The sequence below is a fragment of the Drosophila rhopaloa genome, unplaced genomic scaffold (genome assembly GCF_018152115.1).
Source record: "Drosophila rhopaloa isolate 14029-0021.01 unplaced genomic scaffold, ASM1815211v1 contig_2, whole genome shotgun sequence".
In the NCBI taxonomy this organism is placed as follows: Eukaryota; Metazoa; Arthropoda; class Insecta; order Diptera; family Drosophilidae; genus Drosophila; species Drosophila rhopaloa.
The window spans coordinates 1,563,188-1,588,471 of record NW_025335083.1 but is presented as its reverse complement, the minus strand read 5'-3'; the positions used below and the strand labels follow the sequence as shown (position 1 = coordinate 1,588,471).

Sequence of the window (25,284 nt, the reverse complement as noted above, 5' to 3'; positions counted from 1 at the left end):
TTACACGTTTCTGCCTAGCACATTACACTTGAAAATGGTTGTCGATCCAGAAACGTCCATAAAAAAACCTTCGAATTTGCTTAGAGAAGCAGCAAAATCTTCTGTCATGAAGGAAAAGGAGCAGCATTTTGGCGACTTTCATAGGAAAATCCCAGACATAAAAAAAGTTGGAGCTGGAAAGCAGCTGATCGATGCCGAGGAAAGCAAGCAAGAGACCGCCTACGATAACTACCTCAATTCGTTCATCAAGGTGGAGGACAGGCGGTATCTTCCCAACGATAGTGTCATGCACCGCCTGGTTCCCTTGAGAGCCACAGTGGGCACGTTTGTGATGACACCTTCCCAGTTCAAGGACGTGCACTTTCCGCCCCTGGGAACGTTCTTCTATTTCAGCGACAGAAATGTCGCCCACGACCCCTTGACCTTGGCTCTTGCTGAGCGCGAGAAGCGGAATGCAGCCAAATCGCTGTCGGTAGGAAATTGTTCTGTTAAAACTGCCTATTCATAAATAACACTATGCTACACAAAAAAATGTAAAGTTTTGTATGTTTAAGATGCAGTCGTTACGACTTTTTTAACCTCGACAAGAGGTGTTTTTGTTTGATCTGAAATCAATTTGGTTTTAGTTACAGTCTAAGTAAAGCAATTCCATGACCATGCCCTTGTCTACAAAAACAAACTTTTAGCTATAACGTTATATTTTTTTATATTAACGAAATAGGAAGCCACTAATGCGTAGTTAAATATCTGGGTATGTCTTCTGGCTCACAAAAAACGATTGGTTGACATTTTCCAAACTTCGTTGCTTTTAATATTTTTGCTTATTTTGCTAGCAAATGAATTCCTTTTTAGATGTTCGTAAGCTATTTTGCATTTTGCGTAATGCGTTGATAATAACTATTTAGCCTAAATTAGTATAATGGCCATTCCACTTGAAACGTAAAATATACTGGTCGTTGTTTTTGGCTCCTCTACTTAAATATGTATTTTCTTTAAATTTGGCGCCGTTTAATTTTTATGACGCTTTAAAGTTTTTAGCACCACTCAATGAAAAAATGCATAACTTAAAATTCTTTTGCTTAAATTGAATGACGTTTTCACTTAAAAATATATAAGTAAAAAAATATGTTGCATTTTAAAAAAATACATTTTTAAGCAGTTTCTTAAATATAACATTGTCTACAAAGGTGAATAACATTAAGTTATGTAAAGACTTTTAAGCTTTTTTTACGCTACACTAAAAGTAGTAAACGGTAAATAAAAGGTCAGGTACAACTCATAATTTATTCCACTATTTTTCTGTGAGAAGCCAATATTCTACCTTTACTTTCAGACTATCATCTTTGTGAGCACTCGTGACTCAAAGGGTTTTAGTGTTTCCGGCTACATTGACTTGGAGCAGAGTTTACGTAGCTTCAAGGTCGCTGGGGTCAAGTCGCACCCTTGGGCAGATATTTTCGCAGGCCGCCGTCGCCTAGAACCAAATCGTCAGGACCTGAGCTTCATCACTTGGAACAATGGCAAGGTCTTCTACAACGAATCCGATAACTACAAGATTATTCCGGATGCTGTCAAGGGCCTATGCTTCTTGTACAAGGGCGATGGAACTCTGCTCCCCGTTGAAAAATATATAACCGAAGAGCATCCTCTATGCAAATTTATCGAGTCGCCGAAACACGGGTCGACCGTTATATACGATCATCGTATACGGCGGAAGATGTGAATGACATACAAATTCAATAAAATTGATGGGATTTTTAATGGCCGCCATGACATATTACTTGTGAAATATGAAAGACTTCTTCCAAATTCTACATCTGTCATTGCTGATTTTGTGTGTTCGAATGCAGCCCAAGTAAACTGCAGGTCCGCTAAATATGGTACACAAAAAAACTTCAAACACATTTGGCAAATCAAAGCCATTTCACGATCGTCAAAATATTTGGCATGCGATTGCGAAGAGGGAAAACAATTGGGCGCAAGAAGTGGCGAATGGCCGGCCAGACTTTCAGATGCCGCCGACGTCACGGACAACAGGCGCCACGAAGAATCCGCGGAGAGCACGTTGCGTATACGCGCAGTGGGACGGGTTCTCTTCCGACGACTGGAGAGAGTTCCTCCGGCCGAGATCACATTCTGGGCCGTGCCATTCGGTCCGGCAGTCAGTAGGCGTGCGAAGCGCTCCAAGACTGGGTGCTTCCGTTGCGTGAAAATAAATTCTTGAGAACACCCCATACTATGTGCTTCACTTAGTCTTTTCTGTGCCAGTCTGTGTGCGCCCGTGGATATATACTTGTTTATATGCAGCTAAGAAGTGAATACGAAATGGCTGCTGCATTTAGAACATTCAATTAGTGTCTTGAGGTAACCAATCATTTGGAGGAAAGTAGAAGGAAAAATGCATTTGCGTCCAGTCCACATTTATGCACTCATCGCCGCCTTCTTCAAAGCGAGTCTCGCCCTCGGCGGCGACGGTCGCAATGAAATCACCGTGGGTAGGTCCTCGGCAATCAGTAATAGCTCTTTGCTCAACAGTTTGCCGTACATTTAGGTGCCATTTTCTATGAAAATGAAAAGGAGATCGAACTCAGCTTCGATCAGGCGTTTCGCGAGGTCAACAACTTAAAGTTCGCCGAGCTGCGATTCATTACCATCAAGCGATTTATGCCCACCAACGACAGTTTTCTTCTGCAGCAAATTAGTAAGTAAATAACCACAGATTTTGTAGAGCAAAGTTATGAGAAATTCATCTTCCGTGTGTAGCGTGTGAACTGATTTCCAATGGCGTTGCGGCTATTTTCGGACCAAGTTCAAAGGCAGGCAGTGGTACGCTGAGTGTAAGGCTAGAGACATATGTTCGCGATGTGACGGTTCCCCCTTTCTATCGCAGATATCGTTGCGCAAATCGCAAACACGACCGGCATTCCACACATAGAGTACGATTTGAAGTTGGAGGCCACGCGCCAGGAGCACCTGAACCATCAGATGTCCGTCAATGTGGCACCCTCCCTGTCCGTATTGTCACGCGCCTACTTCGAGATCATCAAAACCAACTACGAGTGGCGCACCTTCACGCTGATCTATGAGACACCTGAGGGTAAGTGATGTCCCAATCTATTGGGTTTCATTTAGGATAGCAAGTAATATACCTTGTGCCCAGCAAAGGTGTTTCTTATTTGCGGGGTAAGTTCATTAAACCCTATTCAATTCCCATCTTAGGCCTGGCACGCCTACAGGATCTGATGAACATTCAAGCTCTTAACAGTGACTACGTTAAGCTTCGTCATTTGGCGGACTACGCAGATGACTATCGAGTACTGTGGAAGGAAGCAGACGAGACCTTCCATGAACAGCGCATCATTTTGGACTGTGAGCCGAAAACTTTAAAGGAGCTATTGAAGATTTCCATGGACTTCAAGCTGCAGGGACCATTCAGGGTATGTTGCTTGTTAGGAAGTCCCGAGAACACCAAATAAGCAAAAATGTATTCCCAGAACTGGTTTCTCACCCACTTGGACACGCATAGCTCGGGGTTGAGGGATATTTACAATGAAGACTTTAAGGCCAACATTACCTCAGTGCGAATGAAAGTGGTAGATCCAAATCCCTTTGAAAGAAAGAAGACCCGTATCACCAAGGTGGATGTGAGTGGAAAGGATTTGGAGTGGTGGCAGACTTGGTTTTAACTTAGTTTTTACTCCTCAGCAAATATTGGGAAACCAGACTATGTTGCCAATTCTTATCTTTGATGCCGTGGTCCTTTTTGCCAGCTCTGCCCGAAATGTTATGGCTGCCATGCAGCCCTTTCATCCACCCAATCGGCAGTGCGGCAGCCCTTCTCCCTGGATGCTGGGAGCATTTATAGTTAACGAAATGAAAACCATTTCCGAGGACGATGTGGAGCCGCGCTTCAAGACCGAGAACATGAAGCTGAACGAGAACGGCCAGCGCACCCACTTCAATCTCGAGATCTACAAGCCGACCGTGAACGAGCCCATGATGGTCTGGACGCCAGATAATGGAATCAAGACGCGTCGCCTCAACCTGGAACTGGATAGTGGCGGCACTGCTCAGGATTTCTCGGAGCAGCGGAAGCTCTACAATGTGGTAACGCACTTCGAGGAGCCCTACTTTATGATGAAGTTGGTTTGCCGCAATCCCCAGATTTACCGCAGACTATAGAATTTTGTATTTCCGCTAGAGAGGATCACGAGAACTTCAGAGGCAGGGAGAAGTACGAGGGGTATGCCGTGGATCTCATAAGAAAGCTCTCCGAACTGATGAACTTTGATTATGAGTTCATGATCGTGAACGGCAATGGGAAATATAACCCGGAGACCAAACAATGGGATGGCATTATACGCAAGCTGATAGACCACGTAGGTCACATCTAAAGAGTTTCTCTAATTCATTAATACTTCGTTTTCCCATTACTTAGCATGCCCAAATAGGCGTTTGCGATCTGACCATAACCCAAATGCGACGTTCTGTGGTGGACTTCACGGTGCCCTTTATGCAATTGGGCATTAGCATTCTGCACTACAAGAAACCTCCGGAGCCAGAGAATCAGTTTGCCTTCCTGAAACCCTTCGCCGTTGAGGTCTGGATTTACATGATCTTTGCCCAGTTGATAATGACTCTGGCTTTCGTTTTCATCGCCAGGTGGGTATTTGCCCAATTTAACTTGTGCCGAAGGGGATTTTATTTGGCTCTTTCTAGGCTTTCCTATCGCGAATGGCTGCCACCAAATCCTGCTATTCAGGATCCAGATGAACTGGAGAATATTTGGAATGTCAACAACTCGACATGGCTGATGGTGGGCTCTATAATGCAACAGGGATGTGATATACTACCTAGGTCAGAGATTGTTCGTGAAATGAGTTTAAAATTGATCGTAATTAATAGAAGGACATAGGCTGTTAAATAAGTTAAATTTTTCGATTTTTATAAATACAAATTGTATTATACAATCACATAGAAGTCATATAGGTACACGCACCCAACTAAGTTCTCAACAGAACTCGACTTTTAATTAGTTCTGTCTTGTTCACGAGTATTTTTTTCACTTTAATATATATTAACATATAATACAATGGTATAATATATATTAACATATAATACAATGGTATTCAAATTTTCTTTTCCTTTCTCTATTTTTAATTGCGATAAAAACTATTTTGTTTTTATTATATTTATGCGATATTTTAATTTGATTTTTGAACTACTTACATATGTAGTGTTATAAAATGATGATCAGTTCCAATGAGATGGTGATATTTGACAAACCTAATCCATTTTTTTTAAATTATCATCGTTCTGATTGGCATCGTTTTATCTTTATCGATTTCACAGAGGTCCCCACATGCGTATTCTGACTGGAATGTGGTGGTTCTTCGCCCTGATGATGCTTAGTACGTACACGGCCAACTTGGCGGCCTTCTTGACCAGCAACAAGTGGCAGAGCAGCATTAAGAGCCTGCAGGACCTGATCGAGCAGGACGAGGTGCAGTTCGGCAGCATGCGGGGCGGCAGCACCTCGCTGTTCTTCTCCGAGTCGAACGACACCGACTACCAGCGGGCCTGGAACCAGATGAAGGACTTCAACCCGTCCGCCTTCACCAGCACGAACAAGGAGGGGGTGGCGCGGGTGCGCAAGGAGCAGGGCGACTACGCCTTCCTGATGGAGACCACCAGTCTGACGTACAACATCGAGCGGAACTGCGACCTGATCCAGATAGGCGAACAGATCGGGGAGAAGCACTACGGCCTGGCCGTGCCCCTGGGTGAGTGCCTCATGTGGCAATACGAAACATCGATTGCAGAGCCTTCCTTCTCGATCAGGTGCCGACTACCGGACCAACCTCAGCGTGTCCATCCTCCAGCTGAGCGAAAAGGGCGAGCTGTACAAGATGAAGAACAAGTGGTGGAAGAATCACAACGTCACCTGCGAATCCATCCACGAAGTGGATGGCGACGAGCTGTCCATCGTCGAACTGGGCGGCGTCTTCCTTGTCCTGGCCGGTGGCGTCCTTACCGGCGTGATTCTGGGCATCTTCGAGTTTCTGTGGAACGTGCAGCACGTGGCGGTGGAGGAACGGGTCACCCCGTGGCAGGCTCTCAAGGCGGAGCTGGCCTTTGCCCTCAAGTTCTGGGTCCGAAAGAAGCCGATGAGGATCTCGAGCAGCAGCGACAAATCCTCTTCCAGGCGGTCGTCCAGTTCCAGGAGGAGCTCCAAGGAGAAGACTCGCAGCAAGACGGTCAGTTAGGAGCTCTGAACATATTGTTAGTGTTTTAAAGTTGTTTGCTAGATTTCACTTTGTCATTTCAAAGAAATGGTCCGTTTGATATGTGCATACACATATACATGGAGCTATATTTATAAATCTTAGAACAAAAGATGGCGCAATTGGGTATATCAGACGTCCTGGAGAATTTCGTTGGATAGACCATGTATCAAATTATGAAAAATTCGTCCATTTCGTTTTTTTTTTTTTATCGTTAAACAAAATTTATGTAATAGTTATAATTTTTTAACGGATTAACGGTTGATAATAAATACATATCTTTAAACATTTTTCGGGCCGATCTATGTGACTTATAAATATTATGTATTCCTTTTATTGCAATTTAAAAAAGTTATTATTTTGAGACTTTCGAAAAAAACAAATTGATGTGTATCCCTTACTCGATCATCTGCGGATAAAATGTTCAGCTCTTTAAGTTTTTTTGTCGTTTTCCTCACACTTTTCTTTTGTATTGACATACTCTGTTTAGCTAGTTACGGGGGCGTCCGGCTAGTCTAATTTTAGAGCACATTTAGCTTTCATTTATTGGTCCATTTCCAGCCACTGCTCGTGCTCGTGTCTGCATGGTCTAGAGTCTAGACATGTGCTGGTGGCTCTTCATGGGGTGAGTGGAATCCGTAGTGCTCCTTCCACCCAAAAAGTTTGTTGTTCTCGATGACGTGGTTGATCTCGCCACTGCAGAGGTTCAAAATAAACTTTTTTGTGTGGATTTTTCAGTGCTCTTCGAGCAGTGCGTCGGTCTGGATCTGGCCGAGTTCTTTTGTCGGGTTGCGCGATTAAAAATTTGTATATTCGTTTTTAATTTGAAGAGTCTTTAAGTGTTTCTGACGAGTAGAGAATCAAGACTGTGTAAATCTAAGTTATCCACAGCTTAGGCCACAGCATGTCAGCTGTACAGTTTTTAGTTCTTTTGGCATTGATTTCGTGCAGTGGCGCCAATGAAGATTCTCTAGTGATAAAAATTGGTTGGTTAATGAAAATAAGTGTTTGGTTGTCATTTCCGAAATAAGCGGACTACGATTTCGTTTAGGAGCTATATTTTTCGACACGGAAATGAAGTTGGCCGAAGCCTTCAGTGTGGCAGTGGAGGAAGTGAATGCCATTAATCCTGCCTTGAGATTGGAACCCATCAAGCACTATCTGAGTATTGACGACAGCATTGTGCTGCAAGATCTGTGTAAGTCAACATGGCATGGGATTAATGCACAAGATCACTTTTAATAACACTCCGTTAGCTTGTGACTTGATTGGAAATGGGGTGGCCGCTATTTTCGGACCAAGTTCAAAGACGAACAGCGGTAAGTTTCTTTTTCCTTTGTATACTAATTAAATTATTTTTAAACCAAATCATATGCTTCAGCGTCATAAAAAAAATTTGTAGCTGCATATACATGCGTATACAAATTTATAAAAGAAAAGCAGAGAGCGAGGAAGATGCAGAGTTCGGCAGATTCTGTCTGCGATTCCAAAGAGAATTTCTAAAGGCTCGTCAACCTCGTTAATGATTCTTCAAAATATCCAAACACACATATGTTGGCCGTAAAATTGGATCTAAATATTTGTTCAGTAAATAAAGGGTACGGTGGTTGGGGACAATTTGAACTGCTGCCAAAAAGAAATCCCCATCACATTTGCCTCTGTTGTGCTCTTTGTGTTTTTATCGCCACTTTCGTTGTGTGATTTGGTAGTTCCCCGGATCATTCTAAACAAAAATATACAAGTCTAGGATATACACATTTTTGGCTCACTTCCCATTTTATTTCATTCTCTCGTTTACCTAAAGATATAGTCGAAGTTCTGTGTAATACGACGGGTATACCGCATCTGCAGTTCGATTGGCAGCCCCAACAGTCGTTCAGGGAGCGTCTCAACCACCAACTCACTGTGAATGTCGCTCCAATGGAACTAATGCTGTCTAAGGCTTTTTCCGATATTTTGGGTAGCAAAAGCTTCGACTGGAAGTCCTTTACCATCGCCTACGAGAAAAATACTCGTATGTACAGAAATTAAACACATATTTTTAATAACCACAATTTTGGTTTGATTCATCTTGGTCATACCCAAGCTTATAATATTTATTTTTGCCAAATTGGTAGCAGATTTCGAAGCTTATTATTAAAGCCAACAAAAATGAATGGGTTACATTTTTACAAGAACAAGATGCATCATATGAAAATTGTACAATTTTTCGAATAATTTTATATTAATTCATTTGTTTATATTCTTTTCTATACTTGTGTAATTAAAATCACAGGTTTATTTTTCAAAAGTTTTTTATATCTAAATATACAACATTCTTACCACTTCTTGTATACGTATGTACACTCTAAAAAAATACTCGACTTTAATTCGATTTAAGTACGTTTTTTTATCATCAAGACTGAATTGGAAAATTCGGAAATTTTTTTAAGGAAAACTTAGTTAAAAATTAAACAACCAGCTTTAACAGCAACTTTGATTTCAATTTAATCTTATTATACTGGTTATTTTATTGACACATTTTGTACTTTATTGATGGTTATATTAAATATTAAAATTATTTATACGGAGCATCTTGTCCACCTATGTTATTATATAAAGTTGTTGCTTTGATTGCTCTAAGTATAAAATAATTATGGAAATTTTAATTAGCTAATTTTTCTCCCACTACAGTATTTAAAATTCCCAACTCGTTCTAGCTTTCCATGCACGAACCCCCAAAAGTCAGACAAATAAATACTTCTTAGAATCTTCACGCACTTCCACTAGCTAGAAGAGAACTGTAACCTCACTTTAAACAAACTGACTGATGAAATTTGTAGAAACATTAATAAGAAATCTGACTACTGGATTGCCGAAATTGTTTTCCTTTCTTGTTTTAGTAGAAATATTTGGTCACTGTATCATCAGTAAAAATTTAGCATAAGCATATTAGGTTCGAATAGGAATTAGACTATAAAGATGACGTAGAATAATAATCATGTAAATAAATTATTTATTTCCTGATCTGTGATTTCCGTCAAGTTTTCGTGGTGAAAGTGGAATTATAAGAATAAGATTTAAGCGTGGTGTCGTTTGGTATCGTTTGGTTGACTTCTGTGATTTTTCTCTTATAAAAATAAGATAGTAGAAGGATATGGATATTCAGGTTGCGTAGGTGCAGGGCAGAATTACACCTTCAGTATTTAATGTCAAGTAAGCTACCAAGTGCATTTCGTAAATGGTTTACTTGAGATAAATATATGTCCGGCAAGTCGTTAATAAAATTATGCTGGGCTATAAATAGTAAGATATTCGATTTATCCACGACCACGTTAATCCGGGTATATTTAAATCCTCTGGATTATTTTTATACCCTTGCAGAGGGTATTATAATTTCAATCCAAAGTTTGCAACGCACTGAAGGAGACAATTTCGACCCTTAAAGAATATATGTACATATATTCTTGATCATTATCACCAGAAGGGTCGATCTAGCCACTCAATGCTCCAGGATGCTAGTGTGGAAAAATGTAGAAGCTAACGGAAGTCAACGGGTCAAGTCTTAACTTTTCAGTGTAGACCTCCAATACAGAGCAAAATGTCACAACAAAATACACGGTTTAATAATTTACAGTAAAAGTTTTTTTGATTGAAGCAAAAATAACTTTAAACAAGAAAGGAAAGCTAACTTCGGGCGGAGCCGAAGTTGATATACCCTTGCAGAATTCTCTATAATAATATTCTCCAAAATTATTCCTATGATGCATTCTTAATACTCATAAAAAATCCAAACTTCCTAACTTTAAAAACACCAAAGTTATGGCATTTCGAATCGTTCAGTTATATGGCAGCTATAGGATATAGTCGGCCGATCCTTATGAAATTTGGTAGGTCGGATTGATTGGCCAAATATAAAACCCATAGAACATCCCAACTTTCTAACTTTACAAACACCAAAGTTATGGCATTTCCGATCAATCAGTTATATGGCAGCTATAGGATATAGTCGGCCGATCCTTATGAAATTTGGTACGTCGGATTGATTGGCCAAATATAATACCCATAGAGAGTCCCAACTTCCTAACTTTACAAACACCAAAGTTATGGCATTTCCGATCAATCAGTTATATGGCAGCTATAGGATATAGTCGGCCGATCCTTATGAAATTTGGTACGTCGGATTGATTGGCCAAATATAATACCCACAGAGAGTCCCAACTTCCTAACTTAACAAACAGCAGAGTTATGGCATTTCCGATCAATCAGTTATATGGCAGCTATAGGATATAGTCGGCCGATCCCGGCCGTTCCGACTTATATACTGCGTGCAAAGGAAAGAAGGGTGTGTGCAAAGTTTCAATTCGATAGCTTTAAAACTGAGAGACTAGTTTGCGTAGAAACAGACAGACGGACAGACGGACAGACGGACAGACAGACGGACAGACGGACAGACGGACAGACGGACATGGCTATATCAACTCAGGAGGTGATCCTGATCAAGAATATATATACTTTATAGGGTCGGAGATGCCTCCTTCACTGCGTTGCACACTTTTGACCAAAATTATAATACCCTCTGCAAGGGTATAAAAAAAGGAAAGCTAATTTCGGGCGGAGCCGAAGTTGAAATACCCTTGCAGAATATTCTGTAAATTATATTCTCCAATATTATTCATATTATACATTCTTAATACTCATAAAAATCCTTCCTAACTTTAAAAACACTAAAGTTCTGGCATTTCCGATCGTTCAGTTATATATCAGCTATAGGATATAGTCGGCCGATCCTTATGAAATTTGGTAGGTCGGATGGATTGGCCAAACATAAAAGTCATAGAAAATCCCAACTTCCTAACTAAACAAACACCAAAGTTTTGACATTTTCGATCAATTAGTTATATGGCGGCTATATGATATAGTCGGCCGATCCCGACCGTTCCGCTTTATATACTGCGTGCAAAAGAAAGAAAGATGTGTGCAAAGTTTCAATTCAATATCTTTAAAACTGAGAGACGGACATGCTTATATCAACTCAGGACGCGATCCTGATCAAGAATATATATACATGCGTTGCACTTTTGAACAAAATTATAATACCTTTTGCAAGGGTACAAAAAGCCTACACAATTTACCTGTTATTACTAAATAAATGAAACAGACTTAATATTTATAAAGAAAATAACATAGCTAATAGGATTAAAAAATAATTTACTTCGCTCTTTCGGCCAAGTCACTTGAGTCTCAATATTATTGATGGCCTGTCGCGAACCTTTCCCAATTTATCCTAACCTATCCCTTCCCAAAAGACCTTAATCGCCTGCAGCACATCCTAGCATGGAAACAACTCCATAAAACAGGAATCAAGATGCAGGAATTCGAGCGTGGAAGTGACTATAGAATTCTCTGGAAGCGCATAAGCAACGCTCGTGAGAAGTTTGTTCTTCTTGATTGTCCGTCCGAAATTTTGGTGGACGTGATCAACGCCTCAATTGGATTCAATATGACTGGGTCATTTAATGTGAGTATTAAAACCTTAGTATTACGTTACCTTAGGCCGTTACAATTATTTGATTTACATAATCTAGAAAAAAGTATAAGTTGTTTTAATTCTCAGACATAAATTTTCAACATAGCATCCAAGTTAAGTTTCCATTCGTATTGTGCTATTAATTTAAAATATTTTAATAGCTTTTTTTTCTTGCTAACTTTGAAGTACTTTCCTTTCTTTATATTTTGATGATACAACATACAAGAAAATTTCGAAAAGTGTTTATTACGCGCCCTAAGTGGCTCTGACATAATTTTCATTGAAACACGGAAAAATGCTTGGTTAAAATGCTTGGACCCATAACTTTTCGTTGAGCTTAGAGAAAAGTTAATTTGGTTGTTAAAATGTTCTGGCCGACAAAAATATAAAAAAATACTAACTTTGTGTTGCAAAATTACTTATCTTACAATAATTGAGTACAGTTTATTATTGTACATATTAGGATCATCCCAAGCATCCCAAGATTGAAAGATCAGTCAAATTAATTATTGTTAACAATCGAGGATTAACAATGTGGGTGCTATCCGAAAGAGGTCCTCAAATCTCTCAAGTGATTTAAAAAAAAACAAAACTCAAGTGAGCTGTGTGAGTTCAAAAATTGTTTTTCATATTTAAACTGTTTTATATTTTGCACAGATGTCATTCGTTTTAGTTACACTCTGTTTAAAATATGTTTTTAACATTTATTTCGATTTACAAGGCCTAAAAATAATCTGAATCTCATGAGTAAAAATTATAAATGTATATGTGTAATTTAAAAATTTCCGACAATAAGAAGTGTATTCTTGTTCAGTCAAAAAACCAGGTTCTTGAGTCACTGCGCTATGGGGTTTTTGACCTGTTTTTGTGGCAATAATTAATAACTCGGTCAGTTTTGGAGACATCGACATGAAATCGTCAATATTTGTCCCTAGGCACATATATTGTGAAAATCGTTCGGATCAGGAAAAAATATCCTATAGCTCCCATAGGAACGTCGTTTAAAACTAAAAAAAAATTAATGAAATTTAAGGAGCTGAAATTTGTTGCTCTATGCCTATAAAAGTGGATGATAATAAGTCCAACAAAAGCAAAAAGAAAAAATTCCATCAAACTAAGAACTCATCGGTAGCCACGGATGCATATCGACTATCAATTCGCCAGTTTGTAGGCAAAATGATTCGAATTTGTCCAAATTGACGGGCAACTGACAGGACAAACATATCAAAATGATCCTCATATTATAATTAATTTGTTCATCAAACATTGTATAGCCTTTTCTTGCTCAAGCCGGCCCTTCTCGCTATTCCAAACAGCAACCACGTCGGCGTTGGGGAAAGTGAGGTTATCTAAGAAAAATTCAAATTGCACCAAAAGTGCACACGCTCAATTAATACATTTAACATATAGTACAAACCTGTTAGATCAGTTTCCATTTGTTTTTTTCTTTCCAAATGGTGTTTTACACGAATAAAATTAATTTCACAGAACGGTTTGAAAAAATTGCAACCCTAGCGCATATGCTTTCGGATGCAACAGCTGACTTTACAACTGTAACATATGCTGTTAAATATTAACATTTTGAGTATAAGGCATAACAGTTTGATGTTCGTTGATGCATTCCCATTTTTTTTTAAATTAGAGCACATTTAAAAAATGCCTAAATGCCACATAAAATGGTCAAAAACCCCATAGTGCACTGATACAATTTTTTAGGCAGATAAAGTCTCCGTTTAAACTTGGTTTTGAGCCGTGCTGTGGAACCCGTACTCTCTGTTAAGTTTTTTTTGGGTCGATCAGAATACAATTGATTTTCAATAGGGAATTGCTTGCAATCAAATGGCTATTCTCAGCAGTATCGTTAAAGTCCGCTTAATTGGGCAATAAGCCAAAAACTTTGTTAGCTACTAGACATTTACCTCATTTAAGAAAAATCCTTTCTTGAATTTGTATGATTTTCTATAAGCATTTTTAAATAAATTTTCGCTTTTAAACTTAAGAAAATGCTTTTATTGAAAATGCCCAACGAAGTAGTAAAATTTAAATGGTTTTATGTTTCATAATGAAGATATTTATTTTTATGAGTGCATACACTTCTTAAAAAACTGTGTTTATATCCCTTTTAGCAATAAAACCTTATTTTGACTTTTGCACATATGTAATAAGTTTTATTTATTTGACGCAGCATTTATTTCTAACGAATCTGGATACACATGTAAGCGGCGTCGATCGATTTTATTCGCGGGAATTCACTGTGTCCGTGGCGGCTGTCAGGATACGATCCTATATTCCCCCGCCAGTTCACGATGAGATTGATGTGTTCGACAATGAGGTTGAAACCAGGGTAGGACCGAATAATATAACCCGCCTGATGTTGTGCTCATTATATTATTATCCCCTTGTAGTTTGATTCACTTGGAACACAGATGGTTTATGACTCAGTTGTTCTGTTTTACAACGCTCTTTGGGTAATAAGTCAACGTCCTGGATTCTACACTCCTCAGTTTAGCTGTGGGCGAGGCTTTTGGAAGCCAGGACCGCGTTTGGTAGAGGAAATGAAAAAGGTAAGTTTACCAAGGACTATACTAGATATATATATTCAGCACCTTTTTATAAGGATTTTAAGCTACAAATTTCCTAAACGGATTTAATATTTAAAATAAATATTAATTTATTATTACCAATAAATAATAAATGGTGTTAAAAGGTAATTAAAAGTATGAACCAAATGGTTTCTGAAATTAAATGTTTGTTTAAATAGGATTCAGTCTGACTTAGTTAAAATACAACTCTTAAAATATATAAATTTCTTTAATTACAAGAAAAATAAAATATATATATTTTTTCCATTTAATAAAGGTGTTCAAAACTATCATTAAAAAAAAAAACGTTCAAACCTTAAAATCTAAATCTTACTATTGAACAATAAGAACAATTTCCTATACTGGACATATTATCGTAGGGGTATGATATATGTAGATATCCCTAAAGATATAGTTTAACACCGTTTAACACCGTGTAAATGTAACAGAGAGTAGGCAAGCAGATCTACTAAAGGCATAGAGTAAGAAACTATATAGAGGTTTCATTTGCTCTGCCCGGGCATAGAGTAAGAAACTATATAGAGGTTTCATTTGCTCTGCCCGGGCCTCTGCCAAAGCTCTGCTGAGAGCCATGTTCGAAGCTAACTTCTTCTAACTTCGGTTTCTCACCACTTCTAACATGTGCGAAGCACAAGCAATAGTATGGGGAATTCTCGCACCTATCCTTAGGAATAAGAGCGACCAGTGCAGCAATAAGAATTCACCATGGGCATGGATTCAGGCTCGATTCGAACATTTGCAAAACTCTCTTTTTTTCCGTTTTTCCCCTACGTGGCATCACTGGCAAAGTCACTCGAGAGCGCGGGCAGAGCAAATGACGGCTCTATACATTATTACTCTATGGCCCGGGCCTCTGCCAAAGCTCTGCTGAGAGCCATGTTCGAAGCTAACTTCTTCTAACTTCGGTTTCTCACCACTTCTAACATGTGCGAAGCACAAGCAATAGTATGGGGAGATTTCGCACCAATCCTTAGGAATAAGAGCGACCAGTGCAGCAATAAGAATTCACCATGGGCATGGAATGAAGCTCGATTCGAACAAATGAAAAACTCTCTTTTTTTCGGTTTTTCCCCTACGTGGCATCACTGGCAAAGTCACTCGAGAGCGCGGGCAGAGCAAATGAAACCTCTATATAGTTTCTTACTCTATGGTAGCAGGAGAGAATCCGAAGCAGCCGAACGTGTGTGGAAAATCAGCAGAAAGCATCAGCATTTATCCAGTAGTTTAATAAAAGCCAATTGTTATATTCATTACCTGTGCACCGCGAAATAATATTAATAAACAGAACTCAATAATATCTCACATAAATTAATAGTTTATAGCTCCCTCCAACTCTCTGATAGAGTTTGATAGCGATGAGATCAAAAAAGAGAGAGCCCAGTGAGAGCAACCTCTACAAAAACAACAACGTACTCTAAGAATATACAAGAATGATTGAAAAAGCTAAATTTTCCATCTCTGCTCCTGTTATTTTTTCCACTCCTCTTGAAGTTTTTCTCGCAGCATAGGAGCAAATTTTTCGTTCCAAAATTTCCCAAACGTGCTTTATTATATTCCAGTCCGGACTTTGTGGTGGTGAATATAATTGCCGGGGGGCATAATAAAGCAGCCAATCCTTCACTATCTTCGCTGTATGCTTAAGATCATTGTCCTGTTGGAAGATCCAGCTTGGGCCAAGGCATAGTTTGTCCACCGATGACTTCAAATGATTTTCCAATATGGTCTTATATTGGAAACGATCCATGTTACCCTCGATGAACACCAAGTTGCCTACTCCCGACGCTGCAACTGCTCCCCAAACCATGTCACTCCCACCGCCATGCTTTACTGTTGGAATGAGGTGCTTGGGATCCATTGCAGTGTTGGATTTCCTCCAAACCTTGGCCATGGTATCATATCCAAAGATGTTATATTTGGACTCATCAGTAAACAAAACCTTTTTCCAGAACTCATAATCCTTGTTAAGGTGCTCTTTTGCGAACTCCATACGAAGGGCACGATTTTTCTCACTTATGAGAGGTTTCTTGCGAGGAGTCCTGCTGCGGAATCCTTCATTGTTTAGAGCCCTAGTTATTGTGAGTGGGTTCACATCAATTTTGGATCTGTCAGCTAGTTCCTGGACCAAACTTGTAGCATGTACCGTAGGGTTTTAGCTAAATTCTCTGCGGATGAAGGAGATGTCCCTACTTGTTTATGATTAGGTGCATTTTCTTATTAAGTCTTTCTAATTTGTCTAAAATAGCTGTAATAAAAACAGAATTGTAATGTATTTATTTGAAATACATTTAGACGTTTTCTTACCTGACTTCTGAGTGTCTTCAGAAGCATTAAAAGGACTTGTGTAGTTGTTTGACATTTTTTTCACTTTTTGGTCTCAGCACTAAACACTCAATTTTCCTAGACTGCACTCTGCAAGTTTCCGATCACAAAAGAGCGCACGCAGAAAAGAAACGAAAAGAACCGAACGATTCCGTGTGCCGAGAAACTACGCATCAGTCAGTTTCCATGGAAAAACGATAAAGTCTTGAAAAACTATCGCAAACGAGCTCAAAAGTGATTGAAAACTGGACATAAGGCTGAAAAATATGTCGCCCGGTTTTTGTTTACTAAACGCTCTTTTCTGAGTCCGTTTGCAAACATTTAACGAGACTTTGGTAAAAGCTCGCGTATTTCTATCGTTTCTAAGTCCGTTTACGAACATTTTGAGATATATTCGTATTCCTACTTAACGCGTCTACGAGTTGCATAAGTTTACCCGTTTTATGAACTAACTCAAAGTCATACTCAAGCAAGGGGTTCAACTCAATCCTATTCAATGTTAACGTCAGTGGGTTACAATCAGTAACTATTCTAAATCGTCTACCTTGCACATAAATTCAAAATTTTCTTAGAGCATAAATTATCGCTAACGTTCAAGTTTAATTATATGATAATTTGCTTCGTCTTTTGTTGTGGCCTTTGAAAAATAAAAAATAGGGTGTAACTTTGTATCCTCTTTTCTTTGTGCGCTTGCATCTGTATGCAATTCTATCTCGTCTTTGTAATAATATAATCCCCACACTGGAGCTTCCACTAACATTTTCTTAAGCATCTCGAAACTTTGTAATTCCTTCTCTTCGAATACAAACTCTTTATCTTTCTTTAACAGTTCTCATAATGATTTTGTGATCATTGAAAAATTCTTTTTGAATCTTTAAAATACGAACATAAACCTGAAAAGCTTCTAACACCTTGAATTTTATCTGGAACGGGAAAATCTCTAACACCTAAGCGATCAAAAACTTCCCTAAGAACATTTAGATGTTCTTGTATCTTTTTACTGGCGATCGTGATATCGTCCAAATATATTACTACGTTACCATCCCTTACCATGTCTGCAAAAATTGTATTAATAAATCGTTGAAACACCGCCGCACAGTGGCCGATTTGGCTGTTTTAGCTTTAGACTTAGCAAATTTTTAACTGTTAAAAATAAAAAAAGTTTTGTTTTTACCGATAGTAAAATAGTCATTTATCGAAAAAAAAAACTATGATTGAAAAATTCGATAAACTAGATCATATGGTAGCACTAAACGTATAGCTTGATTGATGCACTTATTTTTATATTTGCGACATTTTGTTGGATTTCACCTGTTTTGAAACAAGTTCCCCATTTTCCTAAAGTTCAAGGTATGTAGTAAAATAAAATGAATGTTTTGTGACCTGTGAGTAGATGTTATATTCGTAGTTTTAGTTCAAATCCATCAATGTTTGTAGCCCGCTTTTTGAAAGAAAACTTCAGCTTCAGTAGACTACAATTTTGTGAGGCCCGTCCCGCAAAAAGTGAATATCTGTGGTAAACTATGGTTCGTCCAGTGTGTAAAATATTCAAGATCAGCTGCCCTAACGTGCCCCTGCTAAAGTTTGGGATATAGTTGAGCCTATTTTTGAGAATTTTCTGGACAAATCTAAATGTTATGAAACGGATTTGAATTTTATACATTGCACCGTTAAAAATTTTAGTAAAATCCTATGTAAAAGGTTGAGAAAATGTAATAGGGATATAAAGCGTTTCGGGAACAAGAACACGCTGTATGGCCTCTGGATACACCATTAACATTCAGAGATTTCGCGAATATGCTTTCGAAACTGCACGCATTTTTTTTAAAGAATATCCGTGGTTTTACATACCTTCCTCAGTGCACAAGATTTTTATTCCCGGAGCGGATATTATCAAAACTGTACCACTTCCAATCGGGATGTTGTCAGAAGAAGCCTTGGAAGCCCGAAACAAAGATTTAAGAAATTTTCGCTTGAACCCTACGCGCAAAAACTCGCGGTCTAACATCTTTTGCACTTATTGTTAGTATCGTCGGATCCAGTAATAACAAGTTTATGCAAAAGTTCGGCCAATAACTCGAGCAAACAAGTTTCTTTTGATATTGAAGGTCAAAATTTAACTTTGGACTACAATGTACAACAAGAAAATTCCGATTCAGAATCGAAAAATTGAAATAGGTTTATTTTTTTAAATAACATCTTTAAAAACAAAATAAATATTCAATTAAAAAAAATTAAAAAAAAAATTATAATTTAAAAATAAAAAATTAAATTGAAATCCCCTTTTGGGTTGACATTGCATAAAAATTTCAAACTTTGTAAAATTATCGTTATTTTTTATGAAATTCCATTCCAAACTAGATAAGCCAAATCGGCCATTGTGCGCCGGAGCAATTTTTAGCCGCATTGGCATCAGCATAAATTCAAATTGTCCTAAAGGCGTCATAAATGAAGTATACTTTATTGAGTCACTGTCCACGAACACATGAAAGTAGCCATGTTTTATATTTTATTTCGAAAATATGGTTTTATTTACCAAAGTGTTTAACAAATCGTCGATTAAAGGTAAAGGATAATTATCTTTAACCATTGTCTTATTAAGCTTTCGGTAATCCACACATAGTCGAAGATCACCTGTTTTCTCTTTTACTAACACTATTGGAGATGCATAATCCGATTGACTTGGCCTTATAATTCCCACATATAAGTATTTTTATTTTTCTGTATAAGCTAAAAGTATGGGCGAACAACTGAAAGGTTTAGAATCGTCTAACCTTAATTTTATTTCAATCTGACTTCTGGTTCCTTTGGTCTTTCTTTATTTACATAACAACTTTCAACCATTCTAACAAGCTGACACCTAACATTATAAATCACTTGATTGCCAATCTTATAATCTGGACTTTCATCTGTTTTGTTAATATTAAACAATTCCTTTGCCACTAAATCTATTTCATTTGTATTTATAATTTTTTCTTCATCTGTAATTTTACTAAAAATTTATTTAATTATCTGCCCATTGTCGCTAATTTCATTGCTAACTAACTGGTTTTCATTACTAACAATATCACTAACACTTCTCAACCGTAACCATTTTCAAAGTGTCGAGGTTTAAATTAATAATATATGCTTTCATAAAATCTCTTCCCAGTATTACATCATGACTCAAATAACTAAAATAACTAAATGAAATAATAATTTGCTAACATTTTCTGGTACTTTGGATATTTTAATAAATGAAATTGGGCTCCCTGTATCTATGAGGCATTCTGTAATTAATCTGATATTAGAATCGTTCATAAAATTAATTTCGAAGTATCTTACATAATTGTTATTGCCACCCGGCTTATTTTTGTTCTTCACGCACGTAGCCACAAAATGTCCCATCTCGCCGCATAGCACGACCCTTTCTCCCGTTTCGACTTCCTGCATACGGATGTCCAGTGTCCTTTGGTATTACAATTATAACAGCGCATCTCTTTGTTGTCCTTGAAATTTGCTACTGTCTTCGTCCTTCCAACACTAAGTGATTTGGGCAAGCTAACATCCGCAAATGCTCGCTTTATGTGCCCAACATCTACAAAGCATTGAATGTGCGCCTGATAACGAAGCCCTTGATTTGGGATTCCTTCGATAATGCAGCCTAACATTTCTTCTGCATCCATATTAATGCCTGAGCAATCATTACTTTGTCATTAGCATAACTCCCGAAAGGCTCGCCGGTACTCCATTTGCGATTCTCAAATTTGCGCCTTATCTCCAGCTTCGATGTTTTTTCGCCAAACATTGAGATCAGTTCGGCAGTTAATTCCTCCAGTGGTAGCAAAACACGCCCTGCATTTGCGTGGAACCAAACATTAGCTTTACCTTTAGCCATCAACATTTTGACGTAGTGTCCGGTTATACCATATGTAGATGCTTGCGATATTATACACTCACTCGCATATCTCTGCTCACACCCCCAAAAAAGTCAAAATCAAACTTTGTACATTAATTGTTCGGCCATTTATGCATGTATTTTATTCATTCTTTTTTTTAAACAAAACTATAGGTTATTGTCTTCATTGACGTATAAATATTCAACAGGGGGTTATATTTTATTTTTAATTTTAAACTTAACACTACGAAAAAGTGTACGCGCAAAAGTCTGCATACAGTTTAGTATAACGTAAATGAAAATCCTTTTTAGTAACTTGTTGGGTATCCTTTCCTCTGGAGTACCTCCGTAAGACGTTTCTGCATGGAGTCGACCAGTTTTTTGGTCTCCTCCGTAGCGATTTTGCCCCATTCCTCTATATTTACCTCCTTGAGCATTTTTTTTGATGTTATTGTGTGCTTTCGGATTTTTCTCTCAAGGAGATCCCACAAATGTTCGATTGGGTTCAGATCCGGACTCTGGTGTGGTGTTCGCAGCTGATTTTTGACATTATACAGCAGCCAAAGCTTGGTATTTTGTGCAGTGTGCTTAGGGTCGTTATCTTGCTGGAACCAATAGTCACTTTCCAGCCCCAATTTCTCAGCACTTTGCTGCAAATTGTCTTTTAAAATGTTAATATATAGTCCTTGATCCATAATTGTCTCGATGAACGTCAATTTTCCCACCATATACCCCCACACCATAATACCGCTTCCTCCATGTTTCACCGTGCCTACTAAATTTTCTTTTTTGAAGGCTTTTCCGCTTTTCCGCCACACCAAGACTTTTCCCTTGATTCCGAATATGCAGAATTTACATCAGAGTAATCCATTTGCGGGCACACGAATCCCCAGCAAACTCACTCAATACTTGTATTGCCATTCCCAACGAAATATCACCTCTTTAATTAATCTTTTCTTTCGTGACATTGACATTTTTCACCTCACGCACGCTGCTTATTGCGTCGTTGCAACTCTATCCAGCTTGGTTTTGCATGTTGTCTTCTGCATACTTTTGATTTCTGCCTCCGCCTTCCATTTGTTCGCCGCCTTTTTCGTTGCTTCTTTGACCCCTTGTTCTCCTGTCAATGCTGCCACCAAATTCGCCAATGCTGCCCTTAGCTTCTTCGTTCTCTTCAGCAACTTCGCTTTCGTTTTCTCCATCATCGCCTTCTTCTTCGTAATCCTCGATGCCGCCGTCTCTTTTTGTATAAACATTTCATCAATCTTATTGCGTATTTCGGTCGGTAATTGGTTTAGACGTAAAATTAATTCTTGTTTTGTACCCGTCGTCGATAACTTTAATACCCTCAACCACTTTTTTAATTGTTCAATCGATGTTTCGTTTAAATCCATTTTGCTTTGTTAGGTTTTAATTTATTTGGCTCGTGATCGGACCACTTCTGATGTTATGGGGGTACGATATAGATATCCCTAAATATATAATTAAACACCGTTGAATATATAAATTAATTGTTTATAGCTTTATTTTAGTTTAATAGTATCTGTTCAGTATCACCATAGAGTAAGAAACTACATATATAGAGGTTTCATTTGCTCTGCCCGGGCCTCTGCCAAAGCTCTGCTGAGAGCCATGTTCGAAGCTAACTTCTTCTAACTTACCTAATACAGAGCTCGAAAACAAACTCTTAAAAGCTACAGTCAACCATGGCGGGGATCATCTTATGGTTTGGGCCTGTATGGCAGCTTCTGGCGGGGCAACCTCGTTTTTTTTTTGAAGTTATCATGGATGGCCAAGATGTACCTACAGATTTTAAAGGAATACCTAATCCAAACTGCAGAAAAACTGGGCATACGCTATCGATTTCGATTTTACCACGACAACGATCCGAAGCATTCATCAGGAATTGTGAAGGTTTAACTTGTCTGGAACTGCCCTCATGTCGTCATAACGCCAGCACAGTCTCCAGATTTAAATGTGATCTAAAATTTTTGGGAAATATGGGACATCGCTATAAGGAAGAGGAAGATTTCGAACAAAACGACATGAAAAGTGTTCTTATGGAAGAATGGCCAAAAATTCCAGTGGAAACCACTAAAAAGTTAGTTTCTTCCTTGGGAAATCGTCTCAAAGCTGTCCTGAACCAGAAAGGAGGACATACCAAATATTAGCTTTTAAATTACAAATAATAAGTTAAGAAGAATGAACTGCACGAAATAAGCTGCGGCATGAAAAAAGCCTGAACATTTTGTTTTTATTTAATAAGTATTTTGTTTTTACGGGGAAGGAAATCGTTTTAATTTAATAAACAAGTTAATATTCCCTTTTAAAATACTGCATTTAAATTTTTCTGTTATCTTTCTTAGTTTAGCAGGAATAATGACTTGAACTTTTTTTAGGTAACTGCACGAAATAAGCTGCGATCCACTGTATATGAAGTAACTTTAATATCTTACTTATTGCATTCGACCTCTTTTAGCAAATGGATAGATTGCTGTACAAGTACAGTGGAAAAACACTGGAAATAGAATTCTTTAAAAAAAATCTATGAATAATTCAAAAGCAAATTCCAATTCCGATTTCGAGCGACTTTCGTTTTAGTTTTTGATAAATCAGAAATAATGTAGCAGGATTGCTACCTATTAGTATGTACATACATACATATGTACATATGTATGTATGTATTCTTGTATATTCTTAGAGTACGTTGTTGTTGTTGTAGAGCTTGCTCACACTGGGCTCTCTCTTTTCATCTCAACGCTATACAACTCTATCAGAGAGTTTGGGGTTGCACTATGGGGAATTTGCCCGATTTTTTGGAATAAATGTATTTTTTAAAAGTATGCCGATTTTCAATTTTTTTGTTTTAATGTATTAAGAAAACATCAAGCTGTTTGGTAACATACCGCAAATGTTAACTTAAAAGTCTAGTATTTAAATACCAACTGTTAAAGTCAGCTGTTGCAAGCGCACATGGTTTGTTTACATTTTGCTTAACTATGAAGCTCATTTTCAAATCATTATCTCTGCAACAAAATGACGTAAGACAGTAAAATTTGAAATGATTACCAATTCTCAAGGTATGTTCTGTGTAAAAATACTTATATATTGCTTAAAATGTGCGTCCAATTTTTAAAATTTGTAAATGTAGCAGGTAATGTTTTCGTTTGGGTTTTGGAAAGAAAGTTAAACTTTCAATAGAGTTTTAAAAAAATGTTTAACTTTGTTCAGTGAGTGTCTATATCTATGTTGTAGAGCCATTAATTGCGAATTCAGAACATATTGTCTCATCGTGCGCTTCGTGCGACTTTTCGCGTAATTTCATTTTTTAGAAACCAATCTCTTGATCAAAAACGCAGCCCTGCTGGAAGTTTTGCATAAGCAAATGGGTCTTCGAGAAAAAGAAGATGGCGAATTCACTTTTGTTAGCTAGCTAGTTAATCCCACAGTTGAATCTCCAACTTTACAGATGTTTTTCAGAGAGCCATGGTTACTTCAGACCCCATCATTTCATCAATTAATTTGAAGAAGCGCGTCCGAAAACATAAGCTGCTTGCTCTTCCACCAGAAGTCATTCAATTGTTATTATGCGAATATGAACCTGGAGACGAGTCTCTAGATGTTGATAATTATGAAGAAGAAAACGACTATGATTTTTTGTACAACATTGAAATTGAAAATTAAGACTATATGCTCTTAAATTAAATTTATTATAAAAAATAAAAAAAATTGGGTGGGGGGGAGGGGTATACTTTCACTTTTCCAACAGGTGTGTATAGGTATGTAGAACACTATAAAAAAAACCTCACTGAAATATGTTACATAGTTCGCGAGTTATTAATTTATTCCAAACAAGAAAGGAAAGCTAACTTCGAGCGAAGCCGAAGTTGATATACCCTTGCAGAATACTCTGTAAATTATATTCTCCAAAATTATTCATATGATGCATTTTTAATACTCATAAAAAATCACAACTTTCTTACTTTAAAAAAACCAAAGTTATGGCATTTCCAATCGTTCAGTTATATGGCAGCTATAAGATATAGTCAGCCGATCCTTATGAAATTCGGTAGGTCGGATTGATTGGTCAAATATAAAACCCATAGGAAGTCCCAGCTTCCTTACTTTACAAACACCAAAGTTATGGCATTTCCAATCGTTCAGTTATATGGCAGCTATAGGATATAGTCGGCCGATCCTTATGAAATTTGGTAGGTCGGATTGATTGGCCAAATATAAAACCCATAGGAAGTCCCAGCTTCCTTACTTTACAAACACCAAAGTTATGGCATTTCCGATCAATCAGTTATATGGCAGCTATAGGATATAGTCGGCCGATCCCGTCCGTTCCGACTTATATACTGCGTGCAAAGGAAAGAAGGGTGTGTGCAAAGTTTCAGTTCGATAGCTTTAAAACTGAGAGACTAGTTTGCGTAGAAACAGACAGACGGACAGACGGACAGACAGACGGACAGACAGACGGACAGACAGACGGACAGACGGACAGACGGACATGGCTATATCAACTCAGGAGGTGATCCTGATCAAGAATATATATACTTTATAGGGTCGGAGATGTCTCCTTCACTGCGTTGCACACTTCTGACCAAAATTATAATACCCTCTGCAAGGGTATAAAAATCGGGCAAATTCCCCATAGTGGGTTGGTGCGAGCATAGAGTAAGAAACTAT

At 38.0% G+C, this 25,284-nt stretch overlaps 3 protein-coding genes across 3 annotated transcripts in view; all 3 read left to right on the top strand.

Annotated features, from left to right (window-relative positions):
* The first annotated feature begins 9 nt into the window (after positions 1-9).
* LOC108038465 (cilia- and flagella-associated protein 299) lies at positions 10-1,761 on the top strand. Its single transcript, XM_017115251.2, has 2 exons — positions 10-472; positions 1,334-1,761. The coding sequence occupies exons 1-2, from the start codon at positions 35-37 to the stop codon at positions 1,721-1,723; spliced, it is 828 nt and encodes a 275-aa protein (XP_016970740.2). The 5' UTR covers positions 10-34; the 3' UTR covers positions 1,724-1,761.
* A 32-nt stretch (positions 1,762-1,793) lies between these two features.
* On the top strand, positions 1,794-6,465 carry LOC108038471 (glutamate receptor ionotropic, kainate 2). The gene is made up of 12 exons (XM_017115258.2): positions 1,794-2,495; positions 2,552-2,701; positions 2,764-2,826; positions 2,891-3,097; positions 3,220-3,437; positions 3,495-3,644; positions 3,706-4,142; positions 4,202-4,379; positions 4,439-4,662; positions 4,720-4,857; positions 5,353-5,783; positions 5,842-6,465. The coding sequence occupies exons 1-12, from the start codon at positions 2,399-2,401 to the stop codon at positions 6,264-6,266; spliced, it is 2,718 nt and encodes a 905-aa protein (XP_016970747.2). The 5' UTR covers positions 1,794-2,398; the 3' UTR covers positions 6,267-6,465.
* Positions 6,466-7,015: 550 nt separating this feature from the next.
* The window catches only part of LOC108046053 (glutamate receptor ionotropic, kainate 2), a 28,607-nt gene continuing 10,338 nt past the window's right edge, over positions 7,016-25,284 (top strand). Inside the window, exons 1-7 of the mRNA XM_044459673.1 lie at positions 7,016-7,270; positions 7,336-7,482; positions 7,541-7,603; positions 8,089-8,298; positions 11,573-11,784; positions 13,979-14,137; positions 14,199-14,357. Coding sequence (XP_044315608.1) covers positions 7,189-7,270; positions 7,336-7,482; positions 7,541-7,603; positions 8,089-8,298; positions 11,573-11,784; positions 13,979-14,137; positions 14,199-14,357 — 1,032 coding nt within the window. The 5' untranslated portion in view covers positions 7,016-7,188. The remainder of the gene's footprint in view (positions 7,271-7,335; positions 7,483-7,540; positions 7,604-8,088; positions 8,299-11,572; positions 11,785-13,978; positions 14,138-14,198; positions 14,358-25,284) is intronic.